The sequence below is a fragment of the Physeter macrocephalus genome, chromosome 15 (genome assembly GCF_002837175.3).
Source record: "Physeter macrocephalus isolate SW-GA chromosome 15, ASM283717v5, whole genome shotgun sequence".
NCBI classification, from domain to species: Eukaryota; Metazoa; Chordata; class Mammalia; order Artiodactyla; family Physeteridae; genus Physeter; species Physeter macrocephalus.
The window spans coordinates 2,689,449-2,705,636 of NC_041228.1; the positions used below are offsets into that span (position 1 = coordinate 2,689,449).

Consider the following 16,188-nt stretch of genomic DNA (forward strand, 5'->3'; position numbering starts at 1 on the left):
ATGGCTCACGGGCCCAGCCGCCCCGCGGCACGTGGGATCCTCCCGGACCGGGGCACGAACCCGTGTCCCCTGCATCGGCAGGCGGACTCTCAACCACTGCGCCACCAGGGAAGCACCAGTTGGAGTTTTTAATCTTTAGAAATTTAAACTCTATATCCAGGTTTATATTTTTAGGTTTGTGAGTTTATTATGTCAAAATTTTCTGAGTTTATCCAGTGCTTAGAGAAGTCTTAAAAAAATCTCATGTACTCAAGCTTGCCTCTTGTGACCTCTGCTTTTGGCTCCACTCCGTAATTGTAAAAATTATTCAATTTTAATATATTTCTTTGGATGTTTTTGTTTCACTTAAAAATGTTTATTTACAGTTTGTATCCATTTGGAATTTTTTTTTAAAATAAATTTATTTGTTTATTTATTTTTCGCTGTGCTGGGTCTTTGTTGCTGCGTGTGGGCTTTCTCTAGTTGCAGTGAGCTGAGGTTACTCTTGGTTGCGGTGCGTGGGCTTCTCATTGCAGTGGCTTCTCGTTGTGGAGCGTGGGCTCTAGGTGCGCAGGCTTCAGTAGTTGTGGCACGCGGGCTCAGTAGTTGTGGCTCGCGGGCTCTAGAGCGCAGGCTCAGTAGTTGAGGCGCACGGGCTCAGTTGCTCCACGGCATGTGGGATCTTCCCGGACCAGGGCTCAAACCCGTGTCCCCTGTGTTGGCAGGCAGGTTCTTAACCACTGTGCCACCAGGGAAGCCCTGGAATTTATTTTTAATAAAATGTAAGGAAGCTCTCCTTAATTTTTTAATATTCAGAAAGCTGTTCTTGTCCTCCTGTCCCGCTCGGGGACCTGCCACCTTGGCCCACCCTGACCTGTCATAGCGGCCTGCTTCCGGCCTCACTCTGACGGTGGGCACCCAGAGAACAGGGGAGTCGAGGGTGCCCAGGCGATGCCCGGGCTGTGGAGGTGCTCAGCGTGGGGCTGGCCGTGTGGATCTCGGGGAGGGCGCTGAGTGCTGTGCAGTTCGGCTTGCTAGCAGAGCTCTCGTGCTGTGAGGGCAGCAAGACCTGTGTCTGAGTCCCGGCTTTGCCTGTCACTCACCTTCTGGTCACCTTGGTTTCCTGTCTGTAAAGCGGGATCATGTTTGACTTACCCAGGGTGAGGGCTAGACGAGATGATACACATGATACACCGTGTATGTGCCTGGTGCACGAGTGGTGACTATTACTTCCTGAATTATTATGGGAGCTCAAAATAATAATATACATATTACAAAGAGAAGTCACCCATTTTCTGTAGGTACTGAGAGGTGTTCCAGGTAACTAGGATGAAGTAGTTAATGTAAAAGCACACTAAATTGAGTTTTCTGAACTTTCCCAGCTGCTTTAGAGGGATGATAGGTTAGATTCCTGTATGTTTGGGGTGATGAAAAGGATCTGGGTTCTTTGGAGAAAAAGACTTTCCTGAAGTATGAGAGATGTCACGTGAACTCCTCCGTAAGGGAGGCTGCGGGAGTCGAGGGACTGCGTTGGCGGAGCGCTCAGTGGGGACTGCTTTGGTGTCGGCACTGCGGTCAGCGGACACGGTGCCCTCTGTGCCACCCTGGTTCCTCACCTGTGGAGTGAAGACAGTGTCCGAGAGGGTGGACGTGAGAACGACGAGGAGGCACCTGAAATCTCGTGCCCGGAACGTAGCAGGCGCTTGATCAGTGCCGGCCTCTTGAGTTGAAATGGGGCAGGCTGCTCGCCAAAGACGGGATGATAATCCTCACGTGAGTGCCTCATGTTTTTGCCACAGAACACTTGGCATTGAGTTATAAATCAATAAAGGCGTTTCTACCAAGAGTTGGTGTGACACTGAGCTATTCTTTTTTCATCTGTGCACTCGTTTGTTCAGTCATTCGTTAAACAGTTGCACCAAAGCAGACCTAACCTCTGCCCTGGTGATGCTTATGCCGGTGGGAAGGGCAGTTACTAATCAGAGAGTCACAACATAACTGTAAAATCAGAACTAGTAAGTGCTGCAGAGAAATGTGTGGGAGAAATGCACATATAAGATAGTTTTCCTGTTTTCACGGGGCTTTTTTGTAAAGCGCTTCCAAACTTTCCGACAAACGCTTGAAAGAACCACTAGTCCACAATAGTGTCATATCAGCCATTTGGGGGACATTCCTCTAGGAGGTAATTTGTATTTTACAAGTATTTCTTTAATCCTTCCTTGTGTTGATTATAGTATTTCTGATATCGTTGAGTAAAGACAGATGGTGCATCAGAGGGGGCATTTTTAACTTATGAGGGAAAGTTCATTAAAACATTTTCTATGAGAGAAAAAGTTTTCTTTTTACACATCACAGGGGTGGCTTTGGGGACTGTTCCTCAAAGAAGATTGTGTTTTAAATGCTGGTGGGAGTTTCAGGTTAACCACAAAAGCCCACTTAAAAACCCATTGTAGGACTTCCCTGGTGGCGCAGCGGCTAGGAACCCACCTGCCAATGCAGGGGACACGGGTTCAAGCCCTGGTCCGGGAAGATCCCACGTGCCGCGGAGCAACTAAGCCCGTGTGCCACAACTACTGAGCCCACGTGCCACAACTACTGAAGCCCACATGACTAGAGCCTGTGCCCCGCAACAAGAGAAGCCACTGCAATGAGAGGCCCGCACACTGCAACGAAGAGCAGCCCCCGCTCGCCGCAACTAGAGAAAGCGCGTGCACAGCAACGAAGACCCAACGCAGCCAAAAATAAATAAGTAAGTAAATTTATTTTTTTAAAAAACCAACCAAAAAAACCCCATCGTAGACAAAGTTCTTTGAGTTTGCAGCAAAAATAGAGACTAATATTAGTCACTGACACGAGGGTAGCTGGGTGCTTGTCTTGTAACGCATCCTCAGTGGTCCGTCTGGCTTGTGGCCTCTTCCCGTGCAAGCTGCATGCTCCCCGGGAGAAGGCTGAATATCTTCAGGATTTCGGGTCAGCAGCCGTCCTGGCGCTGACCTGCCGGGCCTTTGGGGCTGGCTTTCACCTGGGCGCATCTCCCCCTGGGGTCAGCTCCCTGTTCAGGCCGCCTTCGGGGCCCTTTCTTTGCATGTTACCAAGAACCAGGTGGGAATTTCCACCGAGAGAGGAAGACGTGAAAGGCTTACAGGAACGGTGGCCCGCGCGAGGGTGACACATTTACAGAGAACAGGTCTGCAGACCACGGCTGGCTGCCTTCCTTGCAGGGCCTGTCCCCATCCCCTCCCCGGTCTGGGGAGGCTGCCACTGTGTCGCCGGGCTCCGCCCAGCCCGCCCTTCCTCTTCATCTAGCGGAGTTGCTGTGCAAGCCTGCCCGAGGGCACAAGGAGGAAGGGAAAGTCCTCTGTGGGCACAGGGGAGGGTGGCTCATGGCCCGGGCTGGGACCTGCAGGCCTGGGGGTGTCAGCGGGGCTAGATGGTCGGCCTCGTGCCGCGCGGTGTCCCCAGAGCCCCTGCGCTCTGGGCTGACGTTGACTCTCCCATCGGAACGCCGGTGGCACCAGATGCTGCTGAGAGCAAGTCCTCCTGCGGTGACCAGGCCTGGGTCCTCCCTGCCCCGGGCTGGCTCTGAGCTCGCGGGGCAGCAGGAGCGAGACCCGGGCCAGGCGGAGGCGTCTGTGTCTCGGCCTGGGTTCCATCCCGGCTCCACTTGGCGGGGCACTGGGGCCGGACGTGCGTGTGGGCGAGCGTTCCTGGGTCCTGTGTCTGGTCAGGTGGTCCGTTTCTCCGGGAACTCGGCTGGGTTTGGTTTGTTTCCCTGCTCACGGTTGGCTGTCGGTCGCCCGGGTCTAACGCTGTCGTCGTGTTTGACTTGATCTCCAGCTGACGGCAGGTGTGCCTGTCTGCATTCTTAGTGCTTCGTCCTGAGACCGCTTCCACCCACTTCACCAGAAGGGCTGCTCTGATTGTTTAATGCACTTTGGTCTGTTTCGGTGGCCACAGCGAGGCCTGCCTGTGTAGAGGCAGCAGGCGACCGCGTGTCCTGGTCTCGGCGGGAGGGCGCTGCTCGGTCGGCATCCGCATCCGCTCTCCGGTCGGAGCCTGACGAGCTCTTCTAGCCCAGGAGGAGACACGCACAGCCAGGCCTGGCCCGGGGAGCCTGACACATCTCTCATCCCCAAAGCCGCCGTGTCCTCCTCGCAGCGACATCCAGAAGCATCAGGAGCTGATGTCCACACCCGGCTTGGCCCCAGGCGTGGCGTGGAAGGGCTGGACAGCCCTGAGCTGTTTTTATCACTTTCTTTTGCCTTCATAGTTTCTGGCTGTGATACCCAATATAATGAAAACAGAATTCTAAAAGGAAAATAGGGGATGCATGGCTTTGAATACTAACGCTTGCTTTGAGATTCTGTAAAGAGCTTTACAATGGCCTCCTGGTATCTGGGTGGCAAATCTTTGATCCCGGCCCCACTCAGACGTGGGTGCTGGTGTGCTGGGCTCACTTCCTGGAGGAGTGCCCCACCCTCCAGCCTCCCAGCAAGGCCGTGGCCCAAGTTCAAGCAGCACCGAACAGCCAGTGAGTGAGTACAGACAGGAACGTAATTTAGACTTTTCTTAAGGAACATTTCGGTCACCCGGCGGGGAGCAGTCTCGCAGATCTTTTTGGTTTTGAACGTCAGATAACACATGATGAGATGTGGTGGAAGGAGCGGGGCCGGGGCCGGGCCGGGCAGGCAGCGCTGTGCCCCTTCTGGACGGTCCTGGTGCTTGCTGCTGGTACCTTTGTGCTGTTTCCTGACCCTCCCCGAGACCAGGCCCCCAGGCCTGCCCAGATCCGGCTCACAGTTGATGGCTTAGAGCAGGTGGGGGTGAGTTGCTGTCTGCTCTGGGTCTCCAAGGTTGTCCAAGGTGACTCCAGCCTCCAGGTTCTGTGATTTATTTCAAGTCGTCCGTGGTCAGGAAAGCTGTTCTCGGCCTGATGGTATAAGCTGGCACCCAGACCTTTGCGTTTGTGCTTTAACAGCAGATCCGCCGGGAGAGCTGGAGTGAAGCGGCAGGGGCGGAGGCCAAGCCGACTCCAGCTCCGGGTGCCTGACCTAATGTGGTTTGCAGGTTTTTGAAAGTTCAGTTCCATGTGCTTAAGTACTTAGAAAACAGCAGAAATGAAGAGCTTCTCTGAACAATTATGCTGTCCCCTTGCTCTCCCCGGGACAGCTTGATTTCCACGCTGGTCGTCAGGGAGTTTTCGCCTTGCTTCTTCCCAGGATCCGCTCCCATGGCCCTAGGTGGACAGCGGGCAGAGCTGTGGGCCCTGGGGCACTGCTGTCAGGCCTTATCAGGATGTCTGATTTCTGATTCCCAGCTCAGCCGCGTGGTAGGCGGGCCCGTGTGATGAGCAGAAGCCTGGAGAGCCTGTTGTCATGGCAGCCGGTAAATCGTGAGCTCACATCACGTCAGGGATGGGTGATCTCAGGGCAGCCATGGAGACAGAGCCCCTGTCGGCCTGCAGGGCGTGGTGCTGTCTGCAGGGCCGCTCCTGGCGGAGGGACGTCAGACCTGCCCACCCTCCACACCTCCACAGAGACCACGGAGGTTTTGTGATGTTATCAGCAGCCGAAACACCCTCCTCTCTGCTTAGAGATGAGGCCACCCTATCCCCTTAGAGCAGGTGGTTCCCAAAAGGGTGCAGTCCTGAGCCTCTTTGTCAGTCTGGTGACGCCTGTGGATGGATCCCTTTCCAGAATAATGTTTTTTAAGGCAAAGAACAAAATACGTAGGATGACAAAGAAAACTGGTTGTGTTGAAATAGTTATCAAAATACCAAACCAAAAGGGTGACAGAGTAACAAATGGGTCCTTTACCACCTTTAATAACAAGGTCCAGCAGCAGGTCTAATCAGCATCATGATTTTCAAGTAGCTTCAGGTTTTAAACTTACCTTGTGGCGTCTGTGACCGCTGTCACGTGACAGGAGAGCCCTGTGTTTTCTGCTTGTCTGGTACACAGACCTCAGTAAGTGGCAGCTATGATTAGGCTCTGCAATGCTAGCTAATGGAATGAACTTGGTGAGGCTAGATTATTATGCACTGTTAGTGCATCTCTCTTACTAATTTTGTTTGTCTGTTTTTAAATATTTATTTATTTGGCTGCGTCGGGTCTTAGTTGCGGCACGTGGGATCTTTCGTTGTAGCACGCAGCTTCTCTAGTTGCGGTGCACGGGCTTCTCTCTAGCTGTGGTGCATGGGCTCAGTAGTTGCGGCGTGTGGGCTCTCTAGTTGAGGGGAGTGGGCCCTAGAGCGCGAGGGCTTAGCTGCTCCGTGGCATGTGGGATCTTAGTTCCCCAACCAGGGATTGAACCTGCGTCCCCTGCATTGGAAAGTGGATTCTTAACCACTGGACCACCAGGGAAGTCCCTTGTTTGATTTAAACTTGTCTACTCTCTCAGAAGGACTTGAGGCAGCTCCGCTTTGGTGGCAAACCTCACATGCTCTGATGACAACAGGACCTGTGTCTGAGTCCCAGCTTTGCCTGTTAGTCACCTTCTGGCATAACAGATGATTTAAATTTTCTTCGTATTTTTCTACGTCTTCGGTAATAAGGGTGTGTTTTGATAATCAGAGAGAAGACTACAGTATAGGAAAGATTCACCCAGTCGCCCACGTCTACCATAATGGGTAGGGAAACAAGACGGCTTCCTTGAGAGGAAGTTACCCACAGGTGCTGCTTTAGGGAGTGCCCCATGATGCAGTCGGTGAAGAATGGCCCCGCCGCGAGCTCTTGGATACCTGGCACATTCGGAAGGAGGCCAAACTTCCTTCTCTTGGAGGGGGTCTTAGCTGCCTGTGAGGTCGCCTCGTGTCCTGGGGCCCTGCCGGTGCTGGTCCATGTAGGCAGCGGTCTCAGGGGATCTCCTTGGCTCCTCGGGCGGGTGACCTGCGTCCCCAGTTCCGGGTGGGAGAGAGGAGGGGTGATTGTGTGGGTTTGCGTCCGTGTGCCTCCATCCCTCACTCGGGGGGAGGGCTGGGACAGGCGAACAGCTCTGGCGAGGGGCTGCCAAGAGATGGTGAGGGCAGGGGTCCCACAGCCCTGCTCTGGGACTTTGCTCTGACAGGCCAGCGACGGTCCACACCTCGGGGGTGGGCTCCTGCAGGACGCCCAGTGCAACGACAGGCTCGCCTCCCGTGGAATCTCTTGAAAGCTTTCTGGTTTCTATGACCCGGTTACTCATACAGGAAGTCGGTTACTCATTCACTACATGTTTCCCTTTCACTGAGCGGTGGCTCTAAAGATGGAAATTTTAAACACACGTGCTGGATGATCAGCAGCAACTCAGCAAACCCTCGGTGCCTCCTTTTTCCCTGACGCTGTGCTAGATTCTCAGGCTCGGGGACTCCTGCCCGCAGCACTCCGGTCAGGAACGGGGGCTGGTGGCCGGGTCACTCAAGTGCTGGGGCTGTGCTGGCAGTTGCTGTGGACGAGTCCTTTCCCGCCGTGACAGTCAGTGTTGCTGGATGAGAAAGAAGGGTTTGCTTTCCCGATCCCAAAGGTTTTGCCCCGTGCAGAGGCAAGCCTAACGGCGGGAAATCCATTCCGAGCGACACTGTTTGGTGAGTTGCTGGATGGGAAGTGTGCTGTGCATGCTGCCTGGGGTTGGGAGAAGCGAGGCTGGGGTGTCTGCCTACAGTTTTCACAGGAAGGTCAGACCTGAATGTCTCCGTGAAGAGGGGAGGAGGTGTGAGAGAGCTTGGAAGCCGGGGGATCGACCGCTCGCTCGCTCGGCCTGCCAGCATGGCAGGAGCAGGGGAGATGAGGTGGCATCTTAAGGGGGGTAGGCACTTGGGGCTGGGTCCCTGCTGAGCAGGCGGCCAGCGCCACGGCCAGTTGGCTTAACGCCAGCTCCATGAACTCCCCAGACGCTGCCTCCTCTTGGGCGGTTCCTTGGGCTTCCATTTATCTGTAGATGTTGGTGGCACCCGCTCCTGGGAGCCCAGGGTAAGAAGGTCGACCAGGGAGCTTGTGCTCTGGGGTCTCCCCCTGTCCCCTCTCCATCCTTTCCCTCTGACTCCCTGCCCGTCCGGTGCACCTGTGCGTGGCAGCCCCCATTCCTGCTGCAGTGTAAAGGGCTGCGGGCCGTGCGAGGGGAGCAGCCGGAGAGCTCAACTCTAGGTGATGCTGGGCTGGACTTTCGGTTCCCCTGTGTCACACGCGTGTGTGCCCATTCGTCCCTCCTTTTGGCCTCGGGGCCAAGAGCTGACACCTCCTCCCTCTCCCCTAGTGTCCCGCGTCCCTTCCCCAGCACGCGTGGAGCTCTGTGCTGCCACTGCTCCACTGCATCCTCTCCGGAGCTTTGTTTGTGGATCTTCCTGCTTGTTTCGGCAATTTACACTTGGGACTCCCTACGCCTCAGAAAAATAGATCCAAGGTGTCTCGGGACTGAAGCCCGGTGCAGTTTTCATGTCCCTCGGTGGGAGAGTTTCCTTCCCGAAGGTATATGAAACACAGGTCCTGGGCTTCCCTGGTGGCGCAGTGGTTAAGAATCCGCCTGCCGATGCAGGGGACACGGGTTCGAGCCCTGCAGGGTCCGGGAAGATCCCACATGCCGTGGAGCAGCTGAGCCCGTGCGCCACAACTACTGAGCCTGCGCTCTGGAGCCCGTGAGCCACAACTGCTGAGCCCGTGCGCCTAGAGCCCGTGCTCCACAGCAAGAGAAGCCGCCTCAGTGAGAAGCCCGCGCGCAGCAGCTAAGACCCAATGCAGCCTAAATCAATCAATCAATCTATATTAAAAAAAACAAAACAAAAAACAAACAACCACACAGGTCCTCACCCTGTTCCCTCTGCTTGGAGAGCTTTAACTTGTGACTTTATATTCCATACGCCTCCCCACGAACTGTCAGTACTTTGATTATTAAAAGCTAGAAGCAAGGAAGAACTATCTTATGAAATTATATATTTTATAAATAATTTACCATTGCATTTCCCCCATTGCTTTTATTAATACAGGTTAGTGACGCAAACTGGTGAACTGTTCTCCTTGTTTCCCGCGGCTTATCGTGTCCCAGTGGTGGGTGTTGGGGGTATAGGAGGCGTAGGCTCAGCCTGAGAGGTGGGCCCCAGGCCTGACCCTGCCTTGCTGAGAGGTAGGTGAGGCTGGGGGCTGGCGGGTGGGGGCGGCCTGGGGAGTGGGATGGTGTGGGCACGCCAGCTGTGTTAGTCTCTGGGCCTTGGACAGCTTCACAGGTCACAGGCGACCCCTTTGCTCTGTCGCCGCGAGGCACAATTAGGAAACGTGAACCAGAAGGGACCTACTGTAGAGCACAGGGGACTATACTCAGTACTATATAATAACCTGCAAGGGGAAAGATTCTGAAACAGAATATACATGTGTATGAATATGTGTGTATATGTATGATGTGTATGTGTATGTATAAAACTGAATCACTGTGCTGTACACGTGAAACTTACATGATACTGTAAATCAGCTGCAAGAAAGAAAACCGTGAAGGCACTTTGTAAGCTGGGACTCCCTTCAGTGTGGATCGTGCTCTGGTTCCTGAAGTTGCCCTGTGGGCCAGGTTTCTGTGGCTCTGTGGCTGGACATTTCCTGGGACACAAAGGTTTAACCTTGACTCTACAGTCACAGGGTTCCTCTTGCCGGGTGGGAGTCCACCTGAGAACAGGGACCTCGTGTCAGTGGGCACTCAGTGCTGAGTGCAGAGACTCTGCATCTGTCCCCAGGGAGCAAGTGGCGTCCCCGCCTTGGCGTGGCCGGGGCCCTCGGTGCGAGGACCCCGTGTGCCCTGCTGACTTCGGAGAAGTAAACGCACGAGTCCCCTGGGTGTCCTGCACTCAGACACTCCCCTGGGAGGCGCTGTGTGAGCCGCTCGAGAACTCTGTTTATTTTTGTGTCTTTGGTCTCTGGCAAGCTACCCAGCACGTAAGGGGCGCCCAGGCGTGCTTGTTGAAGGGCTGGGCTGTTGTGAAAGGCTGTGACTATGTCACCTGTGAAGTCATAGTAGCTTAGTGGAAAGAGACCCAAAGGTCTCCAGATGGTTTAGCTCCGTGAGATTAATAACCTTTAGAGCATGTTTGTTTTCTCACAGAAAGAAACCAAAGTATAAAGCAAGTAATTCACAGACTCCCTGAGTTTTACCCTGTCAGAAATACAGTAAGAACAGCTTCTATTATTTTTGGCAGAGTACTTTTGTTTCCAGTGAATGTCAGTAGGGATTGCAGTACATGGAATTTTTTTTTTTAATGAGAACGTTTTTGAAACAAAGATATTCGAACGAAAATTAAAGGTATACTGTTAATCGGAAATTTTTCTCATTGGTTCTTTTCCTAAAACGACTTTGAACTTTATTAATGGAATTACTGAAAATTCGAGTTGGGACGAAGTGTTGTTTTGTTTCGTTTTGTTTTTGTTTTTGTTTTTTTTTAACTGTCTATGGTGGGGAGAAAGCACTCCTAGATTAAGTTAATGGATTTAAGAGTCATGGAGGAGGGACACTGTCGTGACGATCTTGGTCCCTTTAATTCCATATGAGTTGTACCCCTTTGGCTTTGTCTCATTTGCTGACAGTTCACACTGCCCCATCGTTAATCTCTCACGTGCAAAGAAAGAGAACAGAAGTGCACATGGCAAGTATGGTAGCCAAAGAGGTATTATAGAGCATTTTTGAGTAATGAGTTGGCTTACCGCTGAGACTCCTTTGTGGAAAGGTGGTCTTGGTCTGCTGCAGAGAGGGGGCTGTTGAGTCTTGGCTGCCAGGAGAGAGACGGCTGGGGTAGCTGGGTACCATGCTGGCGCAAGCACAGCTGTCGGAAGTCCCTGGAAGAGGGACTGTGGTGTAGGGCGCGGTGTCAGGATCTGCGTGGGGGGGGGGGTTGGGGGGCTCGGCGTCCTTGACTCTCGGTGTTGCAAACACCTTCCTTCGTGACCTCGGTGGTCCGCGGCAGAGGACACCTTGTGAGCGCCTTTGGCAGCCTTCCTTTGCCTGTCTGAGCTCGGGCTTTCCCAGGTGTGAATGGATAGGCTGGACCCAGTGTTTCTGGGCTCATGTGCATCAGGTGCTCTCTTAGACCTTGATCCTCAAGCTGCTTGTGGTCCGGCTAGCCAGGCGGAGAGCCAAGTGTGATGACAGCACAGTGCGGCAGACTCGTACTGGAAATGCACATACAGTGAGCTGGGCACGCGAGCGCTACAGGAATGAAGGGCTTCTTCGGGACTCTTGGGCAGGAGCTGGCATGTCCGGGCCTCTGAAGCGTGAGGCTGGTTCTTGGCGGGGAGGGTCCTTAGAGCTGCAGAAGATAAGGCCGAGACATGAGTGCCTAAATGTCGGGGCTACGTGCTGGGGGGCCACAAAGGTATCTGGCCAGGGTGAGATCAGAACGTGTGCAAAGTGGGTGAGGGGCCTGGAAGCCGAGCCCCCACTAGGATGAAGTGGGAACCCGAGCTGAGGCAGAGAGAGATGGATAGGAAAGGAGGAGTTAGAGAGGAAAGCGGGTAAAATGATGAGCGTTGTTGAGCAATTGGCCGTGAAGAATGTGTGGGAAGGGTCTTGACAGTGGAGTAGACCACAGCCTCATCGATGGAGGCGCAGGCCTGGGGCAAGGACTTGGAACTGTGGGTGCAGGGCTGGACTTAACGAACCTGTCGGAAGAAGCGAAGGGGGCCGGGGGCCGGTAGAGAAAAGCCAGCCGAGCGAGGGGAGCAGGGAGGGGAGCGTCTCAGCAAGGAGGGCGAGGGGCAGTGTCGAGGCCGGGCGGCCGAGGAGGGGCGCGCTCTGGGGGGCCTTGAGCCTGGCACTGGGGGCGCTCTGTGATGAGGTGGCCCCGGGCGGGGCGGGGCGTGAGTTTCAAGGGGAGGAGGAGCAGGGGGGAAGGAGGGAATGGCAGTGCCAGCGGGGCCTGGGATGGCGGGGTCCAGGGAGGTGGGGAGGGCGGGGTGCACGGGGCAGGCGCCGGCCCCCTCTCAGCGTGGCCCCTGGGTAACGGGCGTTCTCTTTGCCGTTTCCAGTGCTCGCCCCTCCTCCACCGCCACCGCCACCCGTCCAAGGGTATGCCTTCAAGCCTCCGCCCAGACCCGACTTCGGGACCTCCGGGAGAACGATCAAGTTACAGGCCAACTTCTTTGAAATGGACATTCCAAAAATTGACATCTATCATTATGAATTGGATATCAAGCCAGAGAAATGCCCAAGAAGAGTTAACAGGTATTCTGTTTTGTCCTTTATTTTAAAACGAATCAACCCTTCGATTCTCAGCAGATCCTTCTGACCTTTTCCCCCCAGGAAGCTTCCGTTGCATTTTTTTTTTTTAAGTGTTCTTGTATTGAGATACAAAGAAATATGCATTGTAAGTGGGCTGCTCAGTGAGTTTTGACCAATGTTTAGCCACGCCCATCACCCCTGAAAGTTGCCTCGTACCCCGCCCCCCGCCAGCAGTGCTGGGATCCGTCCCTGGAGGCTCGTTTCCTGCCTGTGTAAAGGGAGTCGCACGGCCCACGGGTCCACGAGAGCTGAGAGCTGCCCCTTCATCCTGCTTCTCTCAGCATGTTTTTGAGGTTGACCTGTACCATTGTGTGTGTTGATAGCTTCTTATTTTTGTTGCAGAGGCATGTGTTAGGATACAGTTACTTCATGGTTCATTTACTCATCCTCTCATTAGGTGCTTAGGCGCTCTGGGCTTTGCTGTTATGAATGAAGCTGCTGTGAACTGCTTGTTCAAGTCTTTTGTGAACACACGTTTTCATTTCTCTTAGATAAATAGCTGGGAGTGGCGTAGCTGGATCAAAGGGTAGTGTGGGTTCAGCTGTATGAGACACTGCCCAGTAGTTTTCCAGCGTGCTTGTACTGTCTCACGCTCCCATTGGCGGCGAGAGTTCCCGCTGCTCCACGTCCTTGTCAGCACTTGGTATGGTTAGTCTTTTTGATTTTTGCTGTTTCGGTGAGTGTGTAATGGTTTCTTATTGTGGTTTAATTTTCATTCCTTGGTAACTAATGAGTTGAGTACCTTTTCATGGATTATTTCCTTTTTTTTTTTTTCTTTTCCAACGAGTTGTTTGACTTTCTCTCTTCTTTTTAATTCGTTTGTTTGTTTATTTATTTATTTTTGGCTGCATTGTGTTTTTGTGGCCGCGCGCGGGCTTTCTCTAGTTGCAGCGAGCGGGGGCTACTCTTCCTCGCTGTGAGCGGGCTTCTCGTTGCGGTGGCTTCTCTTGTTGCGGAGCACGGTCTGTAGGCACGCGGGCTTTGGGTAGTTGTGGCACGTGGGCTTCAGTAGTTATGGCTCACGGGCTCTAGAGCTCAGGCTGAGTAGTTGTGGTGCGCAGGCTTAGGTGCTCCGCGGCATGTGGGATCTTCCCGGACCAGGGCTCGAACCTGTGTCCCCTGCGTCGGCAGGCGGATTCTTAACCACTGCGCCACCAGGGAAGTCCCTGAAAGTGGTTATTATATTGTGTGTTCTAAGAAACCTTTGACTTCCTGAAGGTTACAAAAACACTTGTCAATTTTTTTTTTGAACAATTACAGTTTTAGTATAATTCCTTTTGCTGCTGTTGTCATGTGTTTTACTCCTACATATGTTATAAACCCCGTGGTACAATGTTGTTATTTTAAAGAAATTAAGAAAAGAAAATAGTCTATTTACCCACATATTAACCATATCTAGTTGTCTTTATTTCTTTCTGTTGATCAGTGTTTACACCTGGCATCATTTCCCCCGCAGCCTGAAGAATATCTTTTATCCTCTCTCATTGTACAAACCTGCCAGTGATGAATTCTCCCACCATTTAAAAAAATCTGCAAATATGTTTATTTTCTCATTTTTGGAAGATTTTTTTGCTGGATGTAGAATTTTAAATTAACAGTTTTTTCCCTAGCAACTTAAAGATGTTATTACATCGTCTTTTAATCCTCATTGTTTCTGATGAAATCTGTTCTTTTGTTGTTGTTGTTGTTGTTGTTGTTGTTGTTGTTGTTGTAGTTCTCCCATATCTGTCTTTTTTCTTTCAAATACTTTCTAGTTAATTTTGCATTTCAGCAGTTTGACTATGATATGCCTAGGTGGAGTTTTCTTTGTATTTTTCCTTCTTGGGATCCTTAATGTTTATGTCTTTCATGTTATTTGGGTGAAATACTGGCAGTCATTTCTTTAAATTATTTTCCTGTCCCATTCCCTCCTCTACTTCCAGGATTGCAGTTATGTGTATGTTAGACCATTTGATATTGTCTTGTGATTGTGATTAAAAAAAAAAAAATTGTTCTCCCTCTTTTCTCAGTTTGGGTAATCTTTATTGATCTCTCTTTAAGATCACTTTATCTCCCCCGCCACCTTTTTTTGGTAATATCCAATATTCTCTGGTAACCATCCAAAAATTTTTTTCATTTATATAGTGTACTTCTTCTAGAATTGGCATTTGGTTCTTTTTCATAGTTTACATTTCTGCTGAGATTTCTCATCTGTTCATTCATAGCTGCCATCTTTTTTCTTGATGACTTTGAATGTATTTATAGTAATAGCATATTTATGATCGCAGCCCGTGTCTGCTAATTACAACAGATGGGTCATTTCAGGGTCTGTTTCTATTGGCAGGTTTTCCCTTAGATTACATGTCACCTTTCCTTGCTTTTTCACATGCATAGTGAATTTTTTGTTTGTTGAACATTATGTATGTGACGTTGAGGGGGTCTGGCTTTTGCTATCTTCTCTGGTACCCTCCCCCACAAATTCCTACCTCTTCTGCCCCCATCTCTGCAGCACAACAAGACTGTTGCTCTCTTATGCTCCTTCCCCATTTTGTGATTTGGAAATTGTTCCCAGCAGAGTGAATGTTTGTTTTCCTTCCCTCGGTAGTCACAGTCCTAAGCTGCCTGTTTTCCAATGTCAAAAACAGCTCTCAGCTTTTCTCTAGTTTCTTTAGTTTTTTAGGGCAAGAGGAGAAGTCTACTTACTTTGTCATGGTCAGAAACAGAATTCTGAGTTGCAGTTTGATAATAAGTCAGATTGGTTACCCAGTTTGTGCTGGTGCCCTATAAAGTGCTCTTTGCTGTACATTTTTTCCTCATCAGTCTTTGTATGAGAAAGAATGTTTGGGGATTCATTTCCCTTATTTGTAAAACTAAACAGTTGGATTCACTCGGTGTGGCCAATACACATTGGTCCAGACTTTTTAGAAGGTGGCTTGGTGTATATATTAAAATAAAAATAGTATATACCCTTTGACCCACCAATTCTACTTCTGAGCATTTATCCCCAAAAGACATGTCTCCAAAGAAACAATACTTGACAGTAACATGAGGTCCTTTAAACATGTGCTTACTAAAAAATGTGTTTGTGAACCAAAACTTTGGGCACAACTGGTTTAAACAGCTTTATTTACTGAAGGTCTTCTGAGATCTTTTAATATGCCTTATATGCTTTGAGACGCTCAATGAATGGGCTTGTTTGATTTTGAGTTTCCTTGGGACAGAATCCTGTGAGGATCTGTGATTTGGATATACTCTTAGAGCTGGAATGAAGGCATGAAAAAGCACATTTTCTGGGCTTTTGATTGGCATGGTGGCAGTGGGCTCTTATTATGCCATCAACCACAGTGTACAAGAAGCTTTCTTTTATGAAAATAGGCATGACTAAGGCTTTGTCATCTGGCAACAGAAAAAGGCTGATGGTGACTAAAATGTGATGTTTTTACCTGACTGTATTCCCAAAGTCCTGTTGTAGTTATGACTGTAAGGCTCTAAAGTTACCCAGTGTTTAGGAATTGCCTCGTGAAACAGAAAGTAGCAAATATGGGTCTTGAGCTGCATTTTTTTTCAATTTATTGCTAGAATTTTATTTGGTTGTTACAAAATCTGCAAGGGTATGCATATTAAAAGGGGGGGGGCATGAAAGGCAGCCAGAAGCATAAGTTATCTTCAACTCACCTGAAGTGCCAGGCTAATTTTATACTATATTTAAACCTTTCCAAGAAAGTAAAATAGCACAGGTAGGCAAAGGAATTGTTTGAGAGAGAGAAATAGAGCGAGAAGCATAGGCCATAATGAGGTAAGGAGACACATTCATGGGAAAAGACTTCATCCCACTTTAACTAAATTTTCATATTTCTAGAAAAAAAAGCCAAGGTTAGCCAACACCAAGCTGAACATCATATAAAGAAAAAAACCAGCCCTTAAATATTTAAGGGCGACGGGCTTCCCTGGTGGCGCAGTGGTTGCGCGTCCGCCTGCCGATGCAGGGGACGCGGGTTCGGGCCC

At 50.9% G+C, this 16,188-nt stretch overlaps 1 protein-coding gene across 6 annotated transcripts in view; it reads left to right on the plus strand.

Moving 5' to 3' along the window:
• AGO2 (argonaute RISC catalytic component 2) overlaps positions 1-16,188 on the plus strand; it is a 111,731-nt gene that overhangs the window by 44,518 nt on the left and 51,025 nt on the right. For 4 of the 6 annotated variants that reach the window (XM_024129412.2, XM_024129413.3, XM_024129414.3 and 1 more), the window contains exon 2: positions 11,952-12,147. In XM_024129412.2, coding sequence (XP_023985180.1) covers positions 11,952-12,147 — 196 coding nt within the window. Of the gene's footprint in view, positions 1-2,555; positions 2,729-9,054; positions 9,073-11,951; positions 12,148-16,188 lie in introns of those variants that run through there. The other 2 variants (XM_055091047.1, XM_007111656.3) reach the window with 2 other exon arrangements.